Consider the following 22,312-nt stretch of genomic DNA (forward strand, 5'->3'; position numbering starts at 1 on the left):
CCTGGCATAGCTTGAGACTGTGTCCTCTTGTTCTGGTGGTGGTTGCCTGGGAGAAGAGACCAACCCCCACCTCCCTTCAGAAAGCTTCTCCCAGAAGCTCACTGTACATTCAGACACAGGGTTCTTATTCCAGGCACTCTCTCTGATTTAAATCAGATGTGAGGTCAGGCAGTGTATTCAGAGAAGAACCCTTGCTAGGGATTCAAGCCATTTTTCCACCTTCACATCCCTGCATTACACAGTTTGACCACACACAAAAACATCCTCAAGTATGAAGCTAACTCTCTTAGTAGAGTGGGTGGCAGCCATTTTGTCATCTTCTCTCCTGATCCCCAGCCCCACCCGCCAGAGTGGATGCAGAGCACAACTTGGTTTTGTCAGTCAGACACACGTTTCTAGGGTACAGAGGAACAGACATCAGCTCACAAGTAGTCAGTGCAGTACAAACCATACTTTTTCTTGTGTTCTGCCTCTGCTTTTGCTCTCTTCTTTTCCTCCATGAGCCGTGCTCTCTTTGCTGCAGCTTCTTGGCGCTTCTTCCTCCTGGCCTCCAGCTCCTCTGCACTCAACAAGTGCTTCCTCCTGCTTGACTGTTCCCTGAGGCCTGTGAGAAGGGCCTGGAGAAAGAAAGAAGTCTCATGGAATCAAACAGCTCATCTTAAAGCCATGGCTGGTGCCCATCTTAAACTATACTCCTTTCCCCTTCATCTACTTGTCCACAGGTCTTAATGACCTGATCCCAACTGTCACTTAATATGTAGTTCTGTGACATGTTTATTTGAGTGGAGCACAGCCCTGTGAGGAGAGGCTGAGGGAGCTGGGGGTGTTTAGCCTGGAGAAGAGGAGGCTCAGGGGAGACCTCATTGCTGTCTACAACTACCTGAAGGGAGGTTGCAGCCAGGTGGGGGTTGATCTCTTCTCACAGGCAACCAACACCAGAACAAGAGGACACAGTCTCAAGCTGTGCCAGGGGAAGTTTAGGCTGGAGGTGAGGAGAAAGTTCTTCCCAGCACAAGTAATTGGCCATTGGAATGTGCTGCCCAGGGAGGTGGTGGAGTCACCGTCCCTGGAGGTGTTCAAGAGGGGATTGGACGTGGCACTTGAAGCCACAGTTCAGATAGTCATGAGATGTTGGGTGAGAGGTTGGACTTGATGATCTCTGAGGTCTTTTCCAACCTTGACTCTATGATTCTATGAGTTCTCAGACTGGGAAGTGCTAGGCCTTGTCCTTCTGAAAGAGGTGGTGTGTAGGAAATGGTGTGTAGGTTTCATCTTCAGAGATTTCCCTTCCTCTTGGTTCTCTGAGGTCTTTTCCAACCTTACTGACTCTATGATTCTATGAGTGTCCAGCATACCCATAGCTCTTAGATGTCATCAGAACTGCTGAACTGTCAAGCTCTCAGACTCAGGAGCTAGCTTCACTACACTGACATCTAAATATTTCCAAGTATCTTCTGCAGGTGATAGGTGAAGAGAGAAAACTGTCAGCCTGATTTTCCACAAGGCAATGCAAGAGCAGCGCTGCGTCTTGCCACGTCTTTCATCTTACATTTGCTTTGTTCCGGAGAGCTCTCCCTTCCTTGCTGGTCTCTTCAGTCAAGGCTTTCTGAAGATCTAAAAGCTGATCAAATGCTTTTTTGTCTTCTCTGCTGGGCTCTTTGGAGTAATCTTTGCCTTCGTACACGTACATGTGATCTTTAAAAGGAAGGAAAGAAATTAGCGTGCAAAAAGGAACCGAAAGCCAATAAACCCTGAAGTGTGCAAGGACATCAAAAGAAGTCTGGCTTCTCTGTAGCAGGGTGCTCTACCCCTCTGTCCCAGTCCAGAGAGGGAAAGAGACTCAGTTCTTTTGAACATTCCTCTGTTATGAAATTAGAGGCACAAATGAGGCCAAAATATCAACAGCCAGGCTATTTATTACACAAAGTGGACGGATCAGAAGGGGGGAGAGAAAATAGAGAGGGAGAGAGAGAAGAGGGAGAGAGAAGAGGAAAGGAATTCTATTACCACACCTCTCACCCCCCCAAGACAGTTTGAGGCTGTGGAGGAAAGGTGCTGCAGCTTTGGGTGTAGAGGAGATGCTGGGGCTGTAGAGAGGAGGCTGGGGCTGCGGAGGGGAGGCTGCAGGAGGGGAGGCTGCAGGAGGGGAGGCTGCAGGAGGGGAGGCTGCAGGAGGGGAGGCTGCAGGAGGGGAGGCTGCAGGAGGGGAGGCTGCAGGAGGGGAGGCTGCAGGAGGGGAGGCTGCAGGAGGGGAGGCTGCAGCTATGGCTGTAGAAGAGATGTTGTCCTTGTTGGCTGTGTGGTCCTCTGAGCAGCCTTTTCAGCTCCATGGGTTGCAGCAGGCAGAACTTAGGACATGGAGACAGGGTTCTCCCAGGCTACATGGATTGTTTAGCCTGGAGAAGAGGAGACTCAGGGGCGACCTCATTGCTCTCTACAACTACCTGAAGGGAGGTTATAGCCAGGTGGGGGTTGGTCTCTTCTCCCAGGCAGCCAGCACCAGAACAAGAGGACACAGTCTCAGGCTGCGCCAGGGGAGGTTCAGGTTGGATGTTAGGAAGAAGTTCTACACACAGAGAGTGATTGCCCATTGGAATGTGCTGCCCAGGGAGGTGGTGGAGTCACCATCATTGGAGGTGTTCAGGAGGAGACTTGATGGGGTGCTTGGTGCCATGGTTTAGTTGTTTAGGTGGGTTGGATTGGTTGATGTGTTGGACATGATCATCTTGAAGGTCTCTTCCAACCTGGTTTATTCTATTTCTGTTTCTAGTTACAGGCAACTCTTCAATGGACACCAAACTTCCTCTTTTGAGCTCCCAAACAAAATAAGAACTCTGGCAGCCCAGAGTTCGTGCCTATCAGGTGAGCCATTTTCCCAATAGCTATTAGGCAGTGTGCTATCACTGCTCCTCTTTCAGTTACCAACAGAAAATAACACCCTCTGCTAAGTCTCAGCAAGTAATTTCTTGTTGCTGGCAACTGCTGCAGGACAGATAATACCTAACCTGCAGGGCTGTATTTCTGCTTCAGCCACAGATCTATATTTAGGTGCTACCATGTGCTCAAACCAGAAAATCAGTCTCTTTCTCACCATGACACTAGGAGCAGGAAAGTCTCCTTAGTCTCCTTAGGTGGGGAGATTCAGGCTGGATGTGAGGGGGAGGTTCTTCCCCATGAGAGTGGTGAAACCCTGGAATGGGTTGTCCAGGGAGGTGGTCGAGGCCCCGTCCCTGGGGGTGTTTAAGAGCAGGCTGGATGAGGCTCTGTCCAGCCTGATGTAGTGTGGGGTGTCCCTGCCCATGGCAGGGGGGTTGGAACTAGCTGATCCTTGTGGTCCCTTCCAACCCTGAATGAAACTATGAAACTATGAAACTATAATTTGTTCTCAAGTAGTGTGGGGCTATAAAAAACCTAACCACAGTTGTGTGACATCCAGACTGGAAGGTCAAGGACTGAAGACAAGAGTGGGTCTGTTCTAGCTGTTCAGACTCTGTGACTCTGCATTGCTTATCTGACATTTTGGACTGTTTATAAGGCATTTCAACTTGTGATTTTCATGGCAAATGATCTTTTTCTCTTTTTTATCCTGAGATACATGCAGAGCACCTGCCCTATAGCCTTTCCTTAAGGTACTGTTAGATCTCTAACCTGGTTAATGGAACATGTCCAGAGAAGGGGCAACAAAGCTGGGGAGGGGTTTGGAGCACAGCCCTGTGAGGAGAGGCTGAGGGAGCTGGGGTTGCTTAGCCTGGAGAAGAGGAGACTCAGGGGAGACCTTATTGCTGTCTACATCTACCTGAAGGGAGGTTGTAGCCAGGTGGGGGTTGGTCTCTTCTCCCAGGCAACCAGCACCAGAACAAGAGGACACAGTCTCAAGCTGTGCCAGGGGAGGTTTAGGCTGGATGTTAGGAAGAAGTTCTTCCCAGAAAGATTTGCCATTGGAATGTGCTGCCCAGGGAGGTGGTGGAGTCACCATCACTGGAGGTGTTTAAGAGGAGCCTGGATGAGGCACTTGGTGCCATGGTTTAGTTGATTAGATGGTGTTGGGTGATAGGTTGGACTCCATGATCTCTGAGGTCTTTTCCAACCTGGTTAATTCTGTAGTCTGAGAAAATGAAAGTAACTTAACTACAAGTCCACTGCTCTTGTTACTTGGAAAAATGCCACCTTTCTGGTAAGCTTTTTCTAGCAGCACCTAAGTGTCATGCATTCCATAGGTATGTAGATGCTTAACTTACTCTCTGTGTCCTCCTCTTCGCTCTCTTTTTCTCTTGGCAGGGCAGCATCCATCACCCACTTCCCTTCTTTTGTCTCTCCAAGGATGCTTTCTAGTTCCACATCCTGCATGGTACTCCCCTCAGAGGAGAGCAACTTATCCAAGCCGAATTTCAGGATCTCACTCAGCTTCAAGACAGAGAAGAGCGGAAGTTCAGCATTAATATTCCCTAATTCCATGCTAATCTCACCCTCTTGAACCTCTCAGCCTTAAATGCAGAGTGTACAAGTGGAGAAATATTAAGCCTTCATTTTCCCTGTCAAAATATTTAGGCTTTAACATGTCCAGGTCTCTGAACACCTGATGGGACAGGCCTCTGCAACATCTCTCTCTCAAATGCAACTCATCCAGGCTTGAACAGGTCATCTGTCTCCAGGGCTAAGTGATGAACACAGCCAGCATTTTAAGCTGTGTTCTTTGTTAAGCCAAAATGACCATGCTTGGTTTTGCCCCCTCCAACTCCTTTAAAACAAAAGCATACCTTAAAGTTAAAAATCCATGGGGAGAAAAAAAAATATCAGCATGGAATTTCCTCTGGGGTCACTTTGACTTCTCCCTTGGAAACTAGTGGTGTCCCCCAGGGATCAGTGCTGGGCCCCATCCTCTTTAACATCTTCATTGATGATCTGGATGAGGGGGTCGAGTCAGTCATCAGCAAGTTTGCAGATGACACCAAGCTGGGAGCAGATGTTGGTCAGTTAGAGGGTAGAAAGGCTCTGCAGAGGGACCTCGACTGACTGGACAGATGGGCAGAGTCCAATGGGATGGCATTCAACAAGTCCAAGTGCCGAGTGCTGCACTTTGGCTATGGCAATCCCATGCAGAGCTACAGGCTGGGGTCAGAGTGGCTGAGAGCTGCCAAACAGAGAGGGACCTGGGGGTGCTGATTGACAGCCGCCTGAACATGAGCCAGCAGTGTGCCCAGGTGGCCAAGAAGGCCAATGGCATCCTGGCCTGCATTAGGAATAGTGTGGCCAGCAGGAGCAGGGAGGTCATAGTGCCCCTGTACTCTGCACTGGTTAGGCCACACCTTGAGTCCTGTGTCCAGTTCTGGGCCCCTCAGTTTAAGAAGGACATTGAGACACTTGAATGTGTCCAGAGAAGGGCAACAAGGCTGGGGAGAGGCCTTGAGCACAGCCCTGTGAGGAGAGGCTGGGGGAGCTGGGGTTGTTTAGCCTGGAGTAGAGGAGGCTCAGGGGTGACCTCATTGCCCTCTACAACTACCTGAAGGGAGGTTGTAGCTGGGAAGGGGTTGGTCTCTTCTCCCAGGCAAGCAGCACCAGAACAAGAGGACACAGTCTCAAGCTGTGCCAGGGGAAGTTTAGGCTCGAGGTGAGGAGGAAGTTCTTCACAGAAAGAGTTGTTAGCCATTGGAATGTGCTGCCCAGGAAGGTGGTGGAGTCACCGTCCCTGGAGGTGTTCAAGAGGGGATTGGATGTGGCACTTGGTGCCATGGTCTAGTCATGAGGTCTGTGTTGATAGGTTGGACTCCATGATCCTCGAGGTCATTTCCAACCTAAGTTATACTGTGATACTGTAATATATTAAATGTTACTTGGCCTGAGGTTTTCAACTCAAGTTTCCAGCACAAACCTCAGCTTTCAGGTCAGAATTATAAATCATGCCCTGACTCTCAGACACTGGGTTTGCCAAGAGGTCAAGAGAAGGCTGACTGAGTTTCAAAGTAGAAACCTAAAGCTAAGTACTTATCATCAACTCTGTTTGGAAAAGCACCAGGGACAGACAAGTTCTAGAAACAATGAGTCAGCTTCCACTTTAGCCTTGATAAAATTTAGGGGAGACCTTATGGCTGTCTACAACTACCTGAAGGGAGGTTGTAGCAAGGTGAGGTTTGGTCTCTTCTCCCAGGCAACCAGCACCAGAACAAGAAGACACAGTCTCAAGCTGTGCCAGGGGAGGTTTAGGCTGGAGGTGAGGAGAAAGTTCTTCCCAGAGAGAGTAGTTAGCCATTGGAATGTGCTGCCCAGGGAGGTGGTGGAGTCACTGTCCCTGGAGGTACTCAAAAAGGGATTGGACGTGGCACTTGGTGCCATGGTGTAGTAGTCATGAGGTGTTGGGTGACAGGTTGGACTTGATGATCTCTGAGGTCTTTTCCAACCTTATTGATTCTATGACTGCCAAGTCAAAGCAAAGGAGGCATCAGCTTCCACCACACAATTCCCTTCCAGCTGTGGTTTGTACTGAAGGTAAGGGCTCATGCATCACCAAAGGAACAGCCTTCCCCATGAGCACACACCCCTTTTCAACAATGGCTGTACCTCAACATTGAAAAACAAACAAAAAACAGTCTTCAAACATCAGATCATGTCTGGTCATGGGATGTCATTTCAGCTGCTAAGGCATGCAGCAGCTGACGTGTCGCTGCAGATCTCCCCCACAACATTCCGTGCTTGGCTCGGCCCAGAGGATAGGATTGGACAGATCCACAGCAGACAGATATACAGAAACATTGTGGAACGCTTCTGAAGACATTAGTGGAGTCACAATATGGACATAGCTCTATTTTACCTGTAATGCTGCTGCTCCCTGTGGCTTGGGTGCTCCCAGAGCAAACTGACCTCCTTCTAAGACGGCGTTTGTCAGGTGGAGCTTCGAAGCAGCTCTCCGGTAGATGATTTCCTCGATGGTGTCTCGCCCAACCAAGCGGATGATTTTCACAGGCCTTGGAAAGTTTCACACAGCTCTTGAGATTTTCCTTTTGCTGAGGGGCACTGAAACTGCTTCCTAGCATAGAGCACTAGCTCCTCACCCACTCCTTTCACAGAATGGTTTGGCTTGGAAGGGACCTTAAAGATCATCTAGTTCCAACCCCCCCTGCCATGGGCTGGGACACCTCCCACTAGAGCAGGCTGCTCAAGGCCCCATCCAACCTGGCCTTTAACACTTCCAGTGTTCAGCTTCCCTGGGCAACCTGTTCCACTGTCTCACCCCCCTAACTGCAGAGAATTTCTTCCCAGTATCCAGTTAGTTACTCAGTTAAGCTGGAAAAGTTATCCTTTTCCAGCTTAAAGCCATTCCCCCTTGTCCTATCACTCCTAGGCCTTGTAAAAGGTCCCTCCCCGGCTGCCTTGCACGCCCCCTGCCCGGCTGTCTTGCACGCCCCCGTCAGGTACTGGAAGGTCTACCCTTTGGTAGGGTGAAAAAAGGCAAGAAAATCAAGAAAAATCACCAGCAGAAATGCAATGCTGATACAACTCCTTCCTGGACACAGAAGCAACCAATGCACACTGCAAAAGTGCAAGCAAACCTCCAGATCCCCTCTCCTCCAAACCTACAAGGTTCCCACCCTAAAGTGTGTGGCAAGCACAAGACTGTGTGAGGCTCCAACAGAAAAGCAAAGACATCAAAGCCTCTCTGCTCTCCCTCTTTGATATTCAGTCTGTTGCCCTTCACCCCACCACCACCTATGGATAGGGAGTGCAATCCAGAGGCCAAGAGAGTCAGCCCCAAACCAGAAACAGCAGCATTCCTCACCTGTCCTGCCCAATGCGGTGAGCTCGTGCTATGGCCTGCAAGTCGTTCTGCGGGTTAAAATCACTGTCGGTAAAAATGACCGTGTCTGCTGCTGTCAGGTTCATGCCAACTCCACCTGCCAACAAAGAAGCAGGTCACAAAGTATGTGACCAGCAGAAAAAAACCAACCAACCAACAGCACAAACAAGGAAAAGCTGGAGAATTTTTGCTATGCAAGGTTCTGTCAGATATGATCAACTGTATCCAATTCAATCGCTCTCTCAAGCCCAAATCTGAGCATCTCAAGGATTTAACAAGACAGGGAAGACAGGGATTTGCCCTTGGGAACAGTCAGCATGGCTTTGCCAAGGGCAAATCCTGCCTGACCAACCTGGTTGCCTTCTATGAGCAGGTGACAAAATTAATAGATGAGGGGAGAACAACTGATGTCATTTACCTGGACCTGAGCAAAGCCTTCGACACTGTCCCACACCACATCCTGGTCTCCAGGCTGGTGACACATGGGTGTGATGGGTGACCACTAGATGGATAAGGAACTGGCTTGATGGCTGCACCCAAAGAGTGGCTGTCAATGGCTCCATGGCCCAGTGGAGGCCAGGGACAAGCAGAGTCCCTCAGGGATCAGTCCTGGGACCAGGCTTGTTCAACATCTTTGTGGGTGCCATGGACAGTGGCACTGAGTGCACCCTCAGCAAGTTTGCTGATGACACCAAGCTGTGTGGTGCAGCAGACAGGCTGGAGGGAAGGGAGGCCATCCAGAGGGACCTGGACAGGCTGGAGAGGTGGGCACAAGCCAACCTCATGAGCTTCAACAAGACCAAGTGCAGGGTCCTGCATCTGGGTGGAGGCAATCCCAGGCACAAATCCAGGCTGGGCAGGGACTGGCTGGAAAGCAGCCCTGAGGAGAGAGACTTGGGGGTGCTGGTGGACAAAAAGCTCACCAGGAGCTCTCAGTGTGCACTTGCAGCCCAGAAAGCCAATCAGATCCTGGGCTGCATCAGGAGAAGTGTGGCCAGCAGGGCAAGGGAGGTGATTCTCCCCCTCTGCTCAGCTCTGCTGAGACCCCATCTGGAGTACTGCCTCCAGTTCTGGAGCCCCTATTCCAAGAGGGATGTGGAGGTACTGGAAGGTGTCCAGAGAAGGGCCACAAGGATGATCAGAGGGCTGGAGCACCTCTCCTGTGAGGACAGACTGAAGGAGTTGGGGCTGTTCAGTCTGCAGAAGAGAAGGCTCCCAGGTGACCTCATTGTGGCCTTCCAGTATCTGAAGGGGGCTACAGGAAGGCTGGGGAGGGACTGCTCAGGATCTCAGGTAGTGATAGGACTAGGGGGAATGGAATGAAGCTGGAGGTGGGGAGATTGAGGCTGGAGGTGAGGAGGAAGTTCTTCCCCATGAGAGTGGTGAAGCCCTGGAATGGGTTGTCCAGGGAGGTGGTTGAGGCTCCATCCCTGGAGGTGTTTAAGCCCAGGCTGGATGAGGCTGTGGCCAGGCTGATCTAGTGTGGGGTGTCCCTGCCCATGGCAGGGGGGTTGGAACTAGATGATCCTTGTGGTCCCTTCCAACCCTGAATGATACTATGATACTATGCTTTCCATTTCCAGCTTTTTGCAGCACTCCAAAACCAACTGTTCTGTGCAATGCAGTAAAAAACACAGGGTGCAAGTGAGCTCCAGAAGAAAATTTTTCACTGTGAGAACAGTTAGACATTGGGAATAATCTCACAAGGGAAGTAATGGAGTCCCTTACATTGGACAAGACTCAGCTTCACAGGGTGCTGGGCCATCAGTGTTGGGTGATAGGTTGGACTTGATCTCAAAGGTCTCTTCTAACCTGGTTAATTCTATTCTATTCTATTCAAACTATGCAATCACCTAGAAAACTTACAGAATTAACCAGGTTAGAAAAGACCTTCAAGATCATCAAGTCCAACCTATCATCCAACACCATCTAATCAACTAAACCATGGCACCAAGTGCCTCATTCAGTCTCTTTTTAAACACCTCCAGTGAGGATGGCTCCACCACCTCCCTGGGCAGCACATTCCAATGGCAAATAACTCCTTCTGTAAAGAATTTCTTCCTAGCATCCAGCCTAAACCTCCCCTGGCACAGCTTGAGACTGTGTCCTCTTGTTCTGGTGCTGGTTGCCTGGCAGAAGAGACCAACCCCCTCCTGGCTACAACCTCCCTTCAGGTAGTTGTAGAGAGCAATAAGGTCTGCCCTGAGCCTCCTCTTCTCCAGGCTAAACAACCCCAGCTCCCTCAGCCTCTCCTCACAGGGCTGTGCTCCAAACCCCTCCCCAGCATTGTTGCCCTTCTCTGGACACATTCAAGTGTTTCGATGTCCTTCTTAAACTGAGGGGCACAATGACCTCCCTGCTCCTGCTGGCCACACTATTCCTCATGCAGGCCAGGATGCCATTGGCCCTCTTGGCCACCTGGGCACACTGCTGGCTCATATTCAGGCAGCTGTCGATCAGCACCCCCAGGTCCCTCACTGTTTGGCAGCTCTCAGCCACTCTGACCCCAGCCTGTAGCTCTGCATGGGATTGCCGTAGCCAAAGTGCAGCACCTGGCACTTGGACTTGTTGAATGCCATCCCATTGGACTCTGCCCATCTGTCCAGTCGGTCGAGGTCCCTCTGCAGAGCCTTTCTACCCTCTAACTGACCAACATCTGCCCCTAACTTGGTGTCATCTGCAAACTTGCTGATGACTGACTCGACCCCCTCATCCAGATCATGAATGAAGATGTTAAAGAGGCTGGGGCCCAGCACTGATCCCTGGGGGACACCACTAGTGACTGGCCGCCAGCTGGATGCGGCACCGTTCACCACCACTCTCTGGGCCTGGCCCTCCAGCCAGTTCCTAACCTAGCACAGAGTGTAGTGGTCCAAGCCACAAGCTGACAGCTTAGACAGCAGTTTGCTGTGGAAATACTGTTAAGCACACCCCTTCCCTACTTAGGCCAGACATAGCAAAGTGCAGTAAAAGAGAACTGGCTAAGTCTGGCTGACATGGACAGAGAGAGTTCAGGCACTGTGGTGAGAGACACACTTAGTCCTACCATCTAGCATGAGGTGCTTCTCTTTGGTTTCTCTACACACTGCCCTCAGTCATTTGAGCCAGGATCATCTAGGAAGGTCTGACCAGAAGCCCAAAGGAAAACTTGATTCAAGTTTGATGCTTTAGATTAAGCACTGTGGATCCCTTCTCTGGAGACAAGCCTGCCTCTTGTACTTGCCTGAATAGAGACAGGGAGGTTTGAAACTGTAGAAGACACAGCCTGAGGAACTAAGAGGGGAAGAAGCACAGACAGCAGTCCCAGTGTTCTTTGAAGTCTCAGGACAGTAAGACACTCTCATTTGAGTCTATCTGCCAGCCAGAGAGCATGCCCACAATCAGCAAACTCAAGAAACAATTCCACCAGCTTACTTAAAGGAAGTCTGTTCCTGCCTAAAGTCTGGTGCTCGCAGAAATAAGATGCTAGCAAGATTCCTTCAGCTCAATCTGGCACAGGGACAGGCATTAGGGCCTCAGAACAAAAAAAGTAACTCAAGTGGCTGCAATATGAAAAGTACATTGGCATCAGCTGCTGAAAGCACAGAAGCCATATGCTCTAGCTGAGAGACCCAAGCTCATGACATGTCTTGTCTCCCTCCAAAGTCCCCCACATTAACAGGCTCTGTGGGATTCAGCACTCCCTGAAATCTTGCCAGAGGAGGCAAAGAAGAATGCAGAAGCAGGATGGGTTGTTTGGCTTTCCTTACTTACCTGCTCTGGTGCTCAGCAGGAAGATAAAGATGGGCTGTTGACCAAAGTTCTTAATGGCCAGGTGTCTCTCTTCTCCCCTAACAGAGCCGTCCAGCCGCTCGTAGCTGTAGCCTTTTCAAACAAGCAACATTCATGTTTCTGAAATCCTCTCTGTGCTCTTCTCCCTCTACCTCATTCTCTGCTCTCCCACTGCTGTCCTGAGTCTTCTTATGCCAAATCCTCCTGTCTCAATTCTCATTTCATTGCCTTCAGCTCCTCCATTCTTTCCCAGTTAAGCCTTGTATAAGCTGAAACAGTGACCCTGACTTCCAGACTGACTGTTGGCAAACGGTCATTTTGCTGAGTCTGAGGCTATGAGTTTCTACTCATAGCATTTAATTTACTGCTTGGAAACACAACAGGAAAGCTCAGAGCCAAAGTCAAAGCACATAGCCCCATTTCAGACTATGCTGTGCTGGCTGTTGGCCTCACTGGAAGGCCAACAACCCTTGGATTCTCCTTACACAAACTCCCCCAGCCTTCAGCGTGTGCTTTGCTGTGAGTGAGCAGCATGGGATACAGCCCTCTGTTTGGCTTCATCCTGCATTATCAGTTGTCCAAACCCATAAGCACCAAACAAAAGCCTCTTTCATAAGAAATCCTCAGCAGGCATAGAGCCATGTGCACTGAAACAAAAGCAATGTCCCAAGAACATTTTGGTAACCTTGCCAAAAATGGTCTGATCCAACCTGCCCTTGCAGACATGTTGGGGCCCCACTGCCAACAACTGTTTCCATCAAAAATTCATTTCCTGGTATGACTGTGGCCCAATTTGGTTTTTTTTTGTGTTGGGCAAACTGAATCTAGAGCAAACCTACTGCCTTCAGTGCAATTACTTCAGGACTCAGGCACGTAGCTGAACACAGGTATATAATGCAGCACTGCTACCCTGCCATCTGTCAGCTCCATTTTGTACAAGACCCAAAGCTGAAACTACTTTGAAAAACACTTCAGTGCCAGCTCATTTCAGACAGGTGGTACCACAGCAAAGGACTGAATCAAGAGGCTAAAGAGCTGAATCAAGACTCTCTCACAGCACCACTGCAAGAAGATGGTTTCTCCATACTAAGGATCAATACATTCTCATCAGGTTCCCTTTTCCACCCCAGACAGATCAACCAAAATGAGAGGAACAATATATGACAGATGTGATTAGGATAAGCTCTGTGCTGCCAAAGTGTGCAGACCATACCTCTGTAGTCCATGTAGTCTTGCAGAATATCAAGCAGTTGAGTCATCTGAGAAAAGAGCAAGACACGGTGGCCACTGGAAGAACAGGAGACATAATGGTAGTAGCTTATCAGTAGTGGTGGGGCTGTGAGCTCTAGGCAAGTGCTGGGACTTGATGATCAACAGGCTGGACAAATGGGCAGAGTCCAAGGGCAGGAGATTGAACACATCCAAGTGCCAGGTTCTGCACATCGGCCACAACAACCCCATGCAGTGCTACAGGCTGGGGTCAGAGTAGCTGAGAGCAGCCAGGCAAAGGGACCTAGGGGTGCTGGTCGATGGTAGGCTGAACATGAGCCTGCAGTGTGCCCAGGCAGCCAGGAGGGCCAATGGCATCCTGGCCTGCATCAAGAACAGTGTGGCCAGTAGGAGCAGGGAGATCATTCTGCCCCTGTACACTGCACTGGTTAGGCCACACCTCGAGTCCTGTGTCCAGTTCTGGGCTCCTCAGTTTAGGAAGGATGTTGACTTGCTGGAACAAGTCCAGAGAAGGGCAACAAAGCTGGGGAGGGGTTTGGAACACAAGCCCTATGAGGAGAGGCTGAGGGAGCTGGGGTTGCTTAGCCTGGAGAAGGGGAGGCTCAGGGGAGACCTTCTTGCTATCTACAACTACCTGAAGAGGGGTTGTAGACAGGCAGAGGTTGGTCTCTTCTCCCAGACAAGCATCACCAGAACAAGAGGACACAGTCTCAGGCTGCGCCTGGGGAGGTTCAGGCTGGAGGTTAGGAGGAAGTTTTACACAGAGAGAGTGATTGCCCATTGGAATGGGCTGCCTGGGGAGGTGGTGGAGTCACCATCACTGGAGGTGTTCAGGAGGAGACTTGACAGGGTGCTTGGTGCCATGGGTTAGTTGATTAGGTGGTGTTGGATGATAGGTTGGACACGATGATCTTGAAGGTCTCTTCCAACCTGCTTTGGTCTATTCTATCTCAAAGATCTCTTCCAACCTCAACAGTTCTATGATTCTGTGAGCCCCAACATACTGTGACAGCACTTCACAGAGACAGAGAGGTTACAACAGCTTAACCAGTTACTGTTCCATAGCGTACTGTTCCATGTCATGGGGTGAGTTGGACCTCCTGCTGTTATTCATAGCATGCTGCAGTCATGCCAGCCTCAAAAAGCAAAAGTGGTGACTGGAGGAAAGTATTATGGGGCTTGAAGTTCCAGCTGCTGCTTCTGGGATCTGGCTTCTTGGGTGCTGGCTCTTTCTCTGCAGACATGGTGGTGGAACAGTGGGAGTTGGGTAGCTGCTGGTTATGATTTTCTGGTTTATGTTGGGTTTTTCTGTACCTCACTGCTCTTATTGTGCAAATAGGCTAAGCTAAGGTCATCATGCATTGTATTATTAATTAGATTACTAGCTAAGGTAATAGAATAGAATTAACCAGGCTGGAAAAGACCTCTGAGATCATTGAGCCCAACCTATCACCCAACACCATCTAATCAACTAAACCATGGCACCAAGCACCCCATCCAGTCTCTTGCTAAACACCTCCAGTGATGGGGACTCCACCACCTCCCTGGGCAGCACATTCCAATGGCCAATCTCTCTTTCTGGGAAGAGCTTCTTCCTAACATCCAGCCTAATTACACATTGTGCTTATGATATGTTACACTGAACTCTTTATTGCAGCCCTGAGTTGTGTGTGTTACTCTTCCCCTCACTTTTGTGTTGGGGGGAGCAGGGAGTTTAGCCCTCACGTTAAACTGTCACATCCCATCACCTCTGCACATCAAGCCTTACAGGGTTATGGTCCATTCCCCCACATCAAAACAGTCAGCCTCATCTGCCAGCATCAGTTGACATGTCTACAGTGAGTGCTGTAATAAGGTTCTGGCACAGCTCTGCTGCTGGCTGGATGCAGCCTGGTGAGGATCCAAAGGAGCCTGTCTAAAAGGATCCTCCTATCTTCAACCTAGCATCATGAGATCTTCCTCACTACATGACTTGTCAGACCAGACTCCTCTCAAATCACACAATACAAAGCATCTCAAATGCTGGGAAAAAGTAGTATCAGCATCTCTCTGATAGCAGAGTACTTAGTCCTCCAGGAAATGACCCCCTGCCTACAATTGTGTGTGAGAAGTCAACTCTCCTCCCTCCCAGCTCTAGGCTTCAGTGCTGTTTAAATCAGACTTCACTGTAGAGCAGAACACAGACAGTTTCAAGTCCAGAATTTGCACAGGGCTGGTTCTGTGGCAAAGACTTTCAAGGGAGAGGCACTCATGAGTTGCTATACAGCAGGAGGAGAAAAACCTCCACAACGAGCTGGGGTTGCTTAGCCTGGAGAAGAGGAGGCTCAGGGGAGACCTTATTGCTGTCTACAACTACCTGAAGGGAGGTTGTAGCCAGGAGGGAGTTGGTCTTTTCTCCCAGGCAAGCAGCACCAGAACAAGAGGACACAGTCTCAAGCTGTGCTAAGGGAAGTTTAGGCTGGAGGTGAGGAGAAAGTTCTTCTCAGAGAGAGTTGTTAGCCATTGGAATGTGCTGTCCAGGGAGGTGGTAGAGTCACCATCCCTGGAGGTGTTCAAGAGGGGATTGGACGTGGCACTTGAAGCCATGGTTTAGTTAGTCATGAGGTGTTGGGTGAGAGGTTGGACTTGGTGATCTTTGAGGTCTTTTCCAACCTTATTGATTCTATGAACATCAGAATGTGCCAAGGTCTGTTGAACTTGTGTTCCTTGGAAGCAGTTAAGGAGAAAGAAGGTAGAGTTTGTGTCCTGCAGGAGGCACTGCTTCACAGGCAGCAAGCACCAGAAAGCAAACTGCAGTTTGATTTGCTTCCCAGCTGAGAGATGGAGGTAAATGCACAAGGCCTTTGGATTCTGGGTTCCAAAGGCAGCAGAGCCCAGGACCAGGAGTTCTGAATGCCATTCCCAAAGCTGAAGTTTCAGCTTATTCATGGGTTTGGGTCCAGGCAATTTTCTTTTTCTCATGTGGTATACATTCTGCCTCCAGAGCTAACAGACATGGCAGCACAAAGAAACTCAACTGATGCCTTGGGAGCTGTTCTCAAGAAACCCACAAACCAGATAACCTCAACCCTGTATCAGATGGATATTCTCCCATGGTCCCAAATACAGCAAACATGGGAACACAAGAGTTAGTGAAGTGTTTCAAGGGCAGCTACAAAAATCTTTGAGGCTGCTCTATCACTTCTAATGCAGCCCCTTATGCTGAAATGACTCCTTTCAGGTAGTCAGTAACATGCACCCAATAGGGCAATGCTTGGGTTGTGATGAGTATCTACTCCTTCCAGGGCTAAATAAAGTCTTTCAAATTCCCAGTTTACTACTTCTCCCCATGTGAACCCCACTCTGTCTTCCTCCCCCTGGTATGACGTACCCAGTGTGTAAGAATGAAAGGAGTTTATCCAGCAAACACAGCTTGCCACTGGCTTCAACAATATGGTCTCCAATCTCAAAGGGCTCTGGCTCCACACCTGCAACAGAAAAGAGTTTCAGAAGCAGGAGCAGGGAGGTCATTCTGCCCCTGTACACTGCACTGGCTAGGCTGCACCTCGAGTCCTGTGTCCAGTTCTGGGCCCCTCAGTTTAGGAAGGAGGTTGAGTTGCTGGAACGAGTCCAGAGAAGGGCAACAAAGCTGGGGAGGGGTTTGGAGCACAAGCCCTATGAGGAGAGACTGAGGGAGCTGGGGTTGCTTAGCCTGGAGAGGAAGAGACTCAGGGGTGACCTTATTGCTGCCTACAACTACCTGAAGGGAGGTTGTAAACAGGCAGAGGTTCGTCTCTTCTCCCAGGCAGTGGTTCGTCTCTTCTCCCAGGCAGCCAGCACCGGAACAAGAGGACACAGTCTCAGGCTGCACCAGGGGAAGTTTAGGCTGGATGTTAGGACAAAGTTCTATACAGAGAGAGTGATTGCCCATTGGAATGGGCTGCCTGGGGAAGTGATGGAGTCACCATCATTGGAGGTGTTCAGGAGGAGACTTGATGGGGTGCTTGGTGCCATGGGTTAGTTGTTTAGGTGGGTTGCATTGGTTGATGTGTTGGACATGATGATCTTGAAGGGCTCTTCCAACCTGGCTTATTCTATTCTATGCAAGTAATGGCTTGGTGGTCAGCCTTAGTGTGTCTGCACTGCTACCTACTGCTAAGCAGATCCCTATGATGAGAAGTGATGGTCCTACTCTGTCTCTGAAGAACACACTTAGAAGTTCACAAAGCACTGATTTCATTGTTTAGGTGAGAGTGGATGCACTGATGAGGAAACAAGCAAAGAGCTGCAGTGGCTTCCACAGTGCCCAAGACTTACTCCTCACTACTGATGAACTGTTGTGGGAACTCACAGCTGGTGCTGATTCAAGTACAACATTGTTTATTCCTTGCTGCTTCTAAGCATTACACTGCCAAGCAGTGACAGAAAAGCAAGGTGCAAATCAAGAAACTTCTCTCTCTTTGGAGGGAGCAGTGCTTTCTTACCATTGAAAAGGTATGGGTGGGCAACACACTTCCGAAGCTGAATTAAGACGTTCTGGAGTGTAACCTTCCTTCCCATCTCGTTTTCAAATGCATCTAGAACAGAGCACAAAAAAGGGGTCTGAACAGGAAACCCCATGCTCCACCAACAGCTGTAACTGGGAATATCTGGGCACTGAGTGCTGCTCTGCAGTGCTTTAGGACTGGAATAGCATTTCCTGTCCCCCGGGGATCAGTGCTGGGCCTCATCCTGTTCAATAGCGTCACTGACAATCTGGATGAGGGGCTTGAGTCAGTCATCAGTAAATTTGCAGATGACACCAAGTTGGGAGCAGATGTTGATCAGTTAGAGGGCGGAAAGGCTCTACAGAGGGACCTTGATCGGCTGGACAGATGGGCAGAGTCCAACATGATGGCATTCAAAAAGTCCAAGTGCCGAGTGCTGCACTTTGGCCACAGCAACCCCATGCAGAGCTACAGGCTGGGGTCAGAGTGGCTGGAGAGTGGCCAGGCAGAAAGGGACTTGGGGGTGCTGATTGACAGCTGCCTGAACATGAGCCAGCAGTGTGCCCAGGTGGCCAAGAAGGCCAATGGAATCCTGCATCAGGAATAGTGTGGCCAGCAGGAGCAGGGAAGTCATTGTGCCCCTGTACTCAGCACTGGGTAGGCCACACCTTGAGTCCTGTGTCCAGTTCTGGGCCCCTCAGTTCAAGAAGGATATTGAGACGTTTGAATGTGTCCAGAGAAGGGCAACAAGGCTGGGGAGAGGCCTTGAGCACAGCCCTGTGAGGAGAGGCTGAGGGAGCTGGGGTTGTTTAGCCTGGAGAAGAGGAGGCTCAGAGGAGATCTTCTTGCTGTCTACAACTACCTGAGGGGTGGTTGTGGCTGGGAAGGGGTTGGTCTCTTCTCCCAGGCAACCACCACCAGAACAAGGGGACACAGTCTCAAGCTGTGCCAGGGGAAGTTTAAGCTGGAGGTGAGGAGAAAGTTCTTCCCAGCACGAGTAATTGGCCATTGGAATGTGCTGCCCAGGGAGGTGGTGGAGTCACCATCCCTGGAGGTGTTCAAGAAGGGATTGGATGTGGCACTTGGTGCCATGGTTTAGTAGTCCTGAGGTGTTGGGTGACAGGTTGGACTTGATGATCTCTGAGATCTTTTCCAACCTTATTGATTCTATGATTCTATGTATATCCCATCTGCATTTAAATTTTGATCTCAAGACTTCCACCTCTGTTTACATGGACTAAACAAAAATTCTCCTTACACTTTTTTTGACAAGTCTTTAGAAAAAGACCCAGCTGCTGGATCCCTCTTCTTGAAGTTTCTGCAAGGCACATGGTTTCACATCTGCTTTCTGCAGAAAGGTGAATGGTGTTTCATAAGGAATGCTTTTTAGGACACAGGTAGGCTCAGCACTGTGAGACTCCTGAGACAGGTTTTAAAAGTATAGGTAGAATATGATCTCCCCTTGCCCTCACATCTGGAAATTGTGGGACCCAAGAAAAACAAGACTCATACTTCAAAAATATACTCTTAACAAATATTTAAAACCATGCTAATAGTGTATTAATAACAATATTCTGCTGTAGGAGGATCATCTATAACAGGAAAGGAAAAGAAACCTTTATCAGGAGCTTTTGCTGTATGTAAAATCATAGAATCAATAAGGTTGGAAAAGACCTCAAAGATCATCAAGTCCAACCTGTCACCCAGCACCTCATGACTACTAAACCATGGCACCAAGTGCCACATCCAATCCCTTTCTGAACACCTCCAGGGACGGTGACTCCACCACCTCCCTGGGCAGCACATTCCAATGGCCAATCAATCTCTCTATGAAGAATTTCTTCCTAACATCCAGTCTACACCTCCCCTGGCACAGCTTGAGACTGCGCCCCCTTGTTCTGGTGCTGGTTGCCTGGGAGAAGAGACCAACCCCCACCTGGCTACAACCTCCCTTCAGGTAGGTGTAGACAGCAATAAGGTCCCCCCTGAGCCTCCTCTTCTCCAGGCTAAGCAACCCCAGCTCCCTCAGCCTCTCCTCACAGGGCTGTGCTCCCCAGCTTTGTTGTGCTTCTCTGGACACCTTCCAGCAACTCAACATCTTTCCTAAACTGAGGGGCCCAGAACTGGACACAGGACTCAAGGTGTGGCCTAACCAGTGCTGAGCACAGGGCACAATGACTTCCCTGCTCCTGCTGGCCACACTATTCCTTATGCAGGCCAGGATGCCATTGGCCTTCTTGGCCACCTGGGCACACTGCTGGCTCATGTTCAGGCTACTATCAAGCAGTACCCCCCAGGTCTCTTTCTGCCTGGCCACTATGCACAGATAGAAGAGGAAGAATTCAGAGAGAAGGAAATACTTTCTGTGTCATTGCTCAGGCTGCTTTGTTACAGTTAATTCATCTGTACTAATACTGGATAACAATAGAATAGAATAGAATAGAATGGACCAGGTTGGAAGAGACCTTCAAGATCAATGTGTCCAACCTATCATCCAACACCACCCAACCAACTAAACCATGAAACTTGTAGGGATCCTCATCCAGAATCTTCTGTACCATCCTTTTATCTGAACACAAAAGCATGGAAGAGGAGCAGGGTTACCTGGAGATAGGCATTTTTAATTGCAGGCTGGCCTAAAGCAGAATCCTGAAGGTAATCATCCCCAGCTCTGGAAATGCTCAGCTCTACATTCTTATGTCTCTTGTGCATTTTAGTACAAGCTAAACCCACAAACCAAGCAGCCCAAAGCAATGAATCTGGCATGTTTACTCTATGCATATTCTTCAGGTCAAAGAGTCTCCTCCTTCACTGCAGCAGAGTATGGATTTACAAAAGAAATGAATCTCAGTTTTACAAGTAGCTGATATGGTTCAAAGCCTTCAGTTACCCAGATCCTTCATCAAAATGGCTTTGTAGTACTTCCTTTGCAGGGCTGACATTCCATGGTACAGAACCACCTCCACCTTCTTTGGAAGCTCTGCAGCCACCTCAGATTTAACTCTTCGAAGCAAGAATGGCTGCAGAAGACTGTGCAGTTCTTTGGCTATAGAGAGTCAAGGGGAAAATAAAACAAGGAGAGGAGATCACTGCATTAAATGGAAGGAATTTATACAGCACAGTCACAACTACACTTTCAAAACAACTGCACAAGGAACTTCACATCTATTAGTGCAATGATTCAAGCCCCTTGTTAAGGAGAAACCAAACCACAACTCCATACCTTAAACAGGTAAGAACTACATTAAGGTAAATAATCATTACTTTTAGTGGCTTTGTTTTAAAGGTAAAAACTACTACTACTACTAAAAAGGCAAATAAAGGGGTGAAAAAAGGTCTGCTTCCTATGCAGGTTAACAGCTGCTTTTGATTCAAGGGCTTATTACTGACCTGGCTCACTCTCCTTTTCAACTGCTTGGTAATACTCCACAAACTCTTTCACTTCTGTTCTAGGAAAGATGTCAGGCTCAATAAGGCTGAGTAAGGAGTACAGCTCCTGGAGGTTGTTCTGGACTGGAGTGCCTGTGAGCAGCAGACTGAAGCCTACTGAGAACTGAAAGAACCAGCAACAGAACAAAATCATGAAGAGAGAATATCTGGAAGGGAATGATACTTTGTACACAACTCCCCTCAAGCTAATCTTAAATTTAACTTAAAGATGACAGATGGCACAGAACTGCCCACAGAATGTAAATGTCTGCCAAGACCATCTAACATAAGGTATGGTGTAACAGTCATAGAATCATAGCATGGTTGAGGTTGGAAAAGATCTTTAAGATCATGGAGCCCAACTGCTAATCCAACACTGCCAAGTCCACCATTAAACCCAGTGCCACAGCTACACATCTTTTAAATACCTCCAGGGATGGTGACTCAATCAGTCCCCTGGGCAGCCAGATGCAGTGCTTGACAGCTCTTGAAGATGTTTTTCTTACTGTCCAATCTTTAAACTCCTGTGGCACAACCAGAGGCAACCTCCCCTCATCCTATCACTCATTACATGGGAGAGGAGATCAACACCCACCTCACTACAACCTCCTGCTTCTAGAGAGTGAGAAAGCCTCCCCTCAGACTCCATTTCTTCAGACTACACAGCCCCAGTTCCCTCAGTTGCTGATGCTAGCCCAGACTTAATGCCCATGTTTTAGAGTAGGATAGAATCAATAAAGTTGGAAGAGACCTCAAAGATCTTCAAGTCCAACCTGTCACCCAACACCTCATGGCTACTAAACCATGGCTTCAAGTGCCACGTCCAATCCCCTCTTGAACACCTCCAGGGATGGTGACTCCACCACCTCCCTGGGCAGCACATTCCAATGGCTAACAACTCTCTCTGTGAAGAACTTTCTCCTCACCTCCAGCCTAAACTTCCCCTGGTGCAGCTTGAGACTGTGTCCTCTTGTTCTGGTGCTGGTTGCCTGGGAGAAGAGACCAACCCCCACCTGGCTACAACCTCCCTTCAGGTAGTTGTAGAGAGCAATAAGGTCTCCCCTGAGCCTCCTCTTCTCCAAGGCTAATCAACCCCAGCTCCCTCAGCCTCTCCCCATAGGGCTTGTGCCCCAGACCTCTCCCCAGCTTTCTTGCCACTCTTCTACCCCTTCAGGAGCACAGCAGTGATTCAATTCTATGTCTGTCTGCTTTTCATTTTTTGGTCTTTCAAATTGCCCCAACACTGGCCAGCCCAAACACAAGTCAGAGTAAGAGATAAGGACTACATACTGCCCATCTCTCTGCAAAGCCAAGATGATAGACCTTCATCTGCCTGCCACTAAATATGAGAATCTGTTCACCCACTCTGATGGCAATTGGATGAGGCCCAAAGCTTAATGATTACTCAAAAGAACACAGAACCTGTGTGCTACACTGAAGAGAGGAAAGGCTTTAGACAGTAAAACATGTATGAGTTCCTTTACCTCTGAAAGCATCTTGTAAAGCACAGAGTTTTGATTTTTCAGTCTGTGAGCTTCATCTACAACCAAGGCAGCCCAGCTAAAGCTGAAAAAAAACAACGAGCATCATCATTTAGGGGCAGACAATTCATTCTTGGCAGTACAAA

At 49.1% G+C, this 22,312-nt stretch overlaps 1 protein-coding gene across 2 annotated transcripts in view; it reads right to left on the reverse strand.

The window, feature by feature from the left end:
- CHD1L (chromodomain helicase DNA binding protein 1 like) overlaps positions 1-22,312 on the reverse strand; it is a 40,209-nt gene that overhangs the window by 7,406 nt on the left and 10,491 nt on the right. Inside the window, exons 6-17 of one of the 2 annotated variants that reach the window (XM_068165984.1) lie at positions 22,170-22,251; positions 20,647-20,809; positions 20,147-20,302; positions 17,254-17,346; positions 16,161-16,257; positions 12,774-12,847; positions 11,543-11,653; positions 7,772-7,886; positions 6,806-6,959; positions 4,239-4,404; positions 1,550-1,695; positions 454-617 (exon numbers count right to left, since the gene is read on the reverse strand). In XM_068165984.1, the coding sequence (XP_068022085.1) occupies positions 454-617; positions 1,550-1,695; positions 4,239-4,404; positions 6,806-6,959; positions 7,772-7,886; positions 11,543-11,653; positions 12,774-12,847; positions 16,161-16,257; positions 17,254-17,346; positions 20,147-20,302; positions 20,647-20,809; positions 22,170-22,251 (1,521 nt within the window). The remainder of the gene's footprint in view (positions 1-453; positions 618-1,549; positions 1,696-4,238; positions 4,405-6,805; positions 6,960-7,771; positions 7,887-11,542; positions 11,654-12,773; positions 12,848-16,160; positions 16,258-17,253; positions 17,347-20,146; positions 20,303-20,646; positions 20,810-22,169; positions 22,252-22,312) is intronic. The other variant, XM_068165985.1, reaches the window with a different exon arrangement.

This window comes from Melanerpes formicivorus, unplaced genomic scaffold, assembly GCF_026170545.1.
Source record: "Melanerpes formicivorus ecotype bairdi unplaced genomic scaffold, bMelFor1.0.p_v2 SCAF_95, whole genome shotgun sequence".
NCBI lineage: Eukaryota > Metazoa > Chordata > Aves > Piciformes > Picidae > Melanerpes > Melanerpes formicivorus.